Raw genomic sequence first — 4373 nt, forward strand, 5'->3', positions numbered from 1 at the left:
CTTCCTCCATCTGTTCCTCGTCTTCATCACATCAGTCCAGAGTGGTGACCACATCGCTACCTGCCATGTACAGCTCTCCTCTGTCCCAACCAGGGGGGACCATCCACTACACCCAGCTTCCCCACAACCTTCAGTTCATCAGTTCCCCTTAYACAGGCCCCTAYGSTGGCTACCTCTCCTCCCAGCCTTCCCTTCTACCCRCCTCCACATCCCAACGCTCCCACCCTGAYCCCTACCCCAACACCACCATCACCTCCAAGCTGGACCAGCACCACTCTGTGGGTTTGGGTCGCCCCCCAACCCAGTCCCTACCCCCAGGCCTGGCTGTATCGGACACTGGCCCCCAGTACGTCCAGCTCTCTGGTTCCTCTCAGAGCGTGGCCCCCCGGACTGCCCCCTTGCCCCACGGAGGGACCCACCACCTGCACCMCGACCCCCACCACACCCTGGCCTTCAGCGGGGGCTCCCAGGTGCGAGTACAGTATGCRGGCTCCGGCTCCGAGGGGCCCCTGACTAAGAGAGAGGAGGGCCGGCCCAGAGAGCTGCACAATGGAGAGCTGGAGAAGAGGGGCCGCTTTGAGAGGAAGGAAAGCAAAGGAGCCCCATCCTCATCCTCCTCTTCTACCTCCTCTTCCTCCCATCACCAGCTCCACCAGCAGCAGAGCTCCCACCATCACTATGAGACCTATACCTCCCATGATGCCTCAGGGCTACGGACCTCTCTCATGCTCGTCCCCAACAGTCACGGAGGACAAGACCACCAGAGTCCCGAAAGACTACCCCTCTCCTCTGCCTTGCACCCAGAGAAAKGCAGCCTCCTCCTGGGTAAACCTGTGTACCGCACCTCTTCCTCCACCTCCTCCACGTTCACCTTTCCCCCTGCGCTCAATGTGGAGAGTCTTAAGGCAGCCGTCAGCTCCCTGTCCCCCCACACTCACACAGTCATCCAGCCCACACACAACGCCAGCGATGCATCGCCCCTCTCCCTAGGCCAACTCTCCGCAAACTTCTACCAGGCTGGCCCAGGTGGGCAGCCCATCATCGGGTATCTGTCTGGGGGTGCAGGGGGGCAACAGTACCACACCAGTCTGTCCCAGCACCTGCTCATCCCAGGGGCCTCAGGGTCTCAACCTATCATCATCCCCGTCAGTGGGGCCGGGGTCACCAGCCTGGAGGCTGGCCATACTGCCCACATAGCCACCACAAGCCAACCACAGCCCTTCCCTGCCACACTCCCCCACGCCTACGTCGCCGCCACCACTAACCCCAGAGAGGAGCATCTATTTGAGGTCCCGGCCCCCTACCCTCCTCTGTCCCACCCTGCTGGTGCCGGGGGGAGCATGGTCCAGGCCCAGCTACACCTCCCGGTGGTCCCAACCCCTCAGGCCCCCTCCTCAGCCACCTCCTCGGCCCCCTCAGGCTCCTCGCTGCCCGCCTACTTTATCAAGGGCTCCATCATCCAGCTGGCGGACGGGGAGCTGAAGCATGTGGAGGACCTGAAGACGGACGACTTCATCCAGAGCGCTGAGATCAGCAGCGAGCTGAAGATAGACTCGTCCACCGTGGAACGCATCGACGGCAGCCACACGTCCAACTTCGCCATCGTACAGTTCTCCGTGGGCGAGCACCGCGCTCAGGTAAGAGAACGCTTTTGTTTATATAACTTCATAAATAACAAACAAACGCTAATCATGTTTGTGCATCAATATAACATTGATATTCACAAGTGGGCAGAGGTGCCCCCCACACACACACACAAGAGAGAGATGCGGTCTACAAATAGCCTTGTATTGCCTATAAACACAAAGAGGCTGATGGAACAGATCAGAACGTTTAAAATGTTGATCAAATATTATTTGCTCACATTATAAGCGGAGCAACGGCTACATGGTAACACACGCGAATGTCCAGAATGCAAGTAGCGGGAAAACACCAGTCTAATCCACTAACACATGCCAGCGGTTTCATATGACAGAGATGGAAATACATACAAATAATAAATGTTTATGTGTCAATAATCCCAATGAGATGGGTTGTGTGAAGGATGGTTTTGTTCTCTTTTTAACAAAAATATAGGCCTTATAGAAATAGACATGTTAATCACAAAACATAGCGTGACTGCTGAATAACAAGAAAACAGGAACTGAGCAGTGTAGCCACCGACAACTTAGCTCAAACTTCACAACAAACACTTCCGGATATCTGGATCCTGTGTGCTGTGAGGCTGGGACCAGCTTGGGCACCACCGATAGGCTAGCAAGTTTAAACACGCTAAGCCTCTACTGTGACAGGCCAACTCTAAAGTTGGAACTACATTGTCACATATAAAAGAAGATGTCTGTACTATTTCAGTCAGTTCTCTGCTTTACCCTGCGTGGTGATACAGTGAACCCGTATATACGAAAATTGCATTTTACCATTTATCACTTATGTTAAATAAAAATATTTAAAGTATATTCGGTGACTTTGAATCACATTTTATCCTGATACCAGATTCGATTGACGCAACCCTTTACAGTTGCCAATTGGTGATTTGACACGAATATGAAATGTAATTATTCATTGTGAAAAGATTCATAAAGAGGGGAGATCTAAAAATATTTGGATGTGAATGTCTGTCTCTCCCAGCTGACAGCCCCCTTCATCTATTCCAGTAGACTAAACCATTCAGCCTCTGTCCTGAACACATCAAACCATGGCCTGTTCTCTCCCAGATTCATGGTAAAAAGGTGCCTAATTCCAGCCCATATGATAGGCCGACAGTATGCAACGCCCAATCACGGATACCATCCTATATTTGGGCCATGGGGTGGGACATTCCAATGAGGAACAGATCTGGGAACAATCTGGAACAGAATCTGTTGTAATTAAAAACAGTTTGAGGTATGGTAACCCCCCCCCCCCATCCCCAAAAAGGTGACGACTCCTCTGAAACTTGTATGGGTCATAGAGCAAAATAACCAACACCTTTGTGTTGTTTGTATGAGTCTCCCCTTTCAATGCTTATTAGTTTGTCGCTCAAACAGTTTGTGGTTTTACAGATGATTTGATTTGATTTCTTGTCCGGATCCTCTCATGTGTTGACAAACAGCGCCTTCACAAGCACAGGTGCCTCACAAGCCACAGGTGCCTCACAGAGCCACAGGTGCCACAAGCCACAGGTGCTTCACAAGCCACAGGTGCAGGCAGCCACTACAAGACACAGGTGCAGGCAGCCACTACAAGCCACAGTCAGGCAGCCACTACAAGACACAGGTGCAGGCAGCCACTACAAGCCCCGGGTGCAGGCAGCCACTACAAGCCCAGGGCAGGCAGCCATACAAGCCCAGGTGCAGGCAGCCACTACAAGCCGCGGTGCAGGCAGCACTACAAGCCCCGGGTGCAGGCAGCCACTACAACGCGGGTGCAGGCAGCCACTACAAGCCCCTGGTGCAGGCAGCCACTACAAGCCCCGGGTGCAGGCAGCCACTACAAGCCTGGGTGCAGGCAGCCACTACAAGCCCCAGGTGGCAGGCGCCACTACAAGCCCCGGGTGCAGGCAGCCTACAAGCCGGTGCAGGCAGCCACTACAAGCCCCAGGTGCAGGCAGCCACTACAAGCCCGGTGCAGGCAGCCACTACAAGCCCCGGGTGCAGGCAGCCACCACAAGCCCAGGTGCAGGCAGCCACTAACAACCCAGGTGCGGCAGCCAAGCCGGTGCAGGCACCCTACAAGCCCCAGGTGCAGGCAGCCACTACAAGCCCGCAGGTGCAGGGCAGCCAAACAAGCCGGTGCAGGCAGCCACTACAAGCCCCGGGTGCAGGCAGCCACCACTAAGCCCCGCACAGGTGGCAGGCAGAGCACTACAAGCCCCAGGTGCTGGCAGCACTACAAGCCCCTGGTGTGCAGGCACCGGCAACTACAAGCCACAGGGTGAGGCAGCCACTACATAGCCCGCAGGTGCAGGCAGCCACTACAAGCCCCAGGTGCAAGGCAGCCATTACTAAGCCCGCAGGTGCAGGCAGCCACTACAAGCCCGCGGGTGGAGGCAGGGCCACTACAAGACCACAGGTGCAGGCAGCCACTACAAGCCCCAGGTGCAGGCAGCCACTACAAGCCCAGTCTGCAGGCACCACTTACAAGCACAGGTGGCAGGCAGCACACTACAAGGCCGGCCGGGTGCAGGCCGCGCATAAACCAGACACAGGTGGCAAGGACACTAAAGCCCCGCAGGCGATACAAGACACAGGATGCAGGGCTTTATATCGGTGGGAAAGAGAGATTGAGTTTGCAGCCACTACAAGGACACAGTAAGTCTATCTAGTATAAAACAACAAGCAGGGCAGTTATTCAATAATCGATTCGAGCGTGCGCAGTGCAGCTGGTTATCACCT

The 4373-nt window shown here is 55.0% G+C and overlaps 1 protein-coding gene across 1 annotated transcript in view; it reads left to right on the top strand.

Moving 5' to 3' along the window:
- The first annotated feature begins 6 nt into the window (after positions 1-6).
- Positions 7-4373, top strand: part of LOC112074801 (ataxin-1) — a 17752-nt gene continuing 13385 nt past the window's right edge. Inside the window, exon 1 of the mRNA XM_024141902.1 lies at positions 7-1637. Coding sequence (XP_023997670.1) covers positions 66-1637 — 1572 coding nt within the window. The 5' untranslated portion in view covers positions 7-65. The remainder of the gene's footprint in view (positions 1638-4373) is intronic.

The sequence above is a fragment of the Salvelinus sp. IW2-2015 genome, unplaced genomic scaffold (assembly GCF_002910315.2).
Source record: "Salvelinus sp. IW2-2015 unplaced genomic scaffold, ASM291031v2 Un_scaffold2823, whole genome shotgun sequence".
Classification (NCBI taxonomy): domain Eukaryota; kingdom Metazoa; phylum Chordata; class Actinopteri; order Salmoniformes; family Salmonidae; genus Salvelinus; species Salvelinus sp. IW2-2015.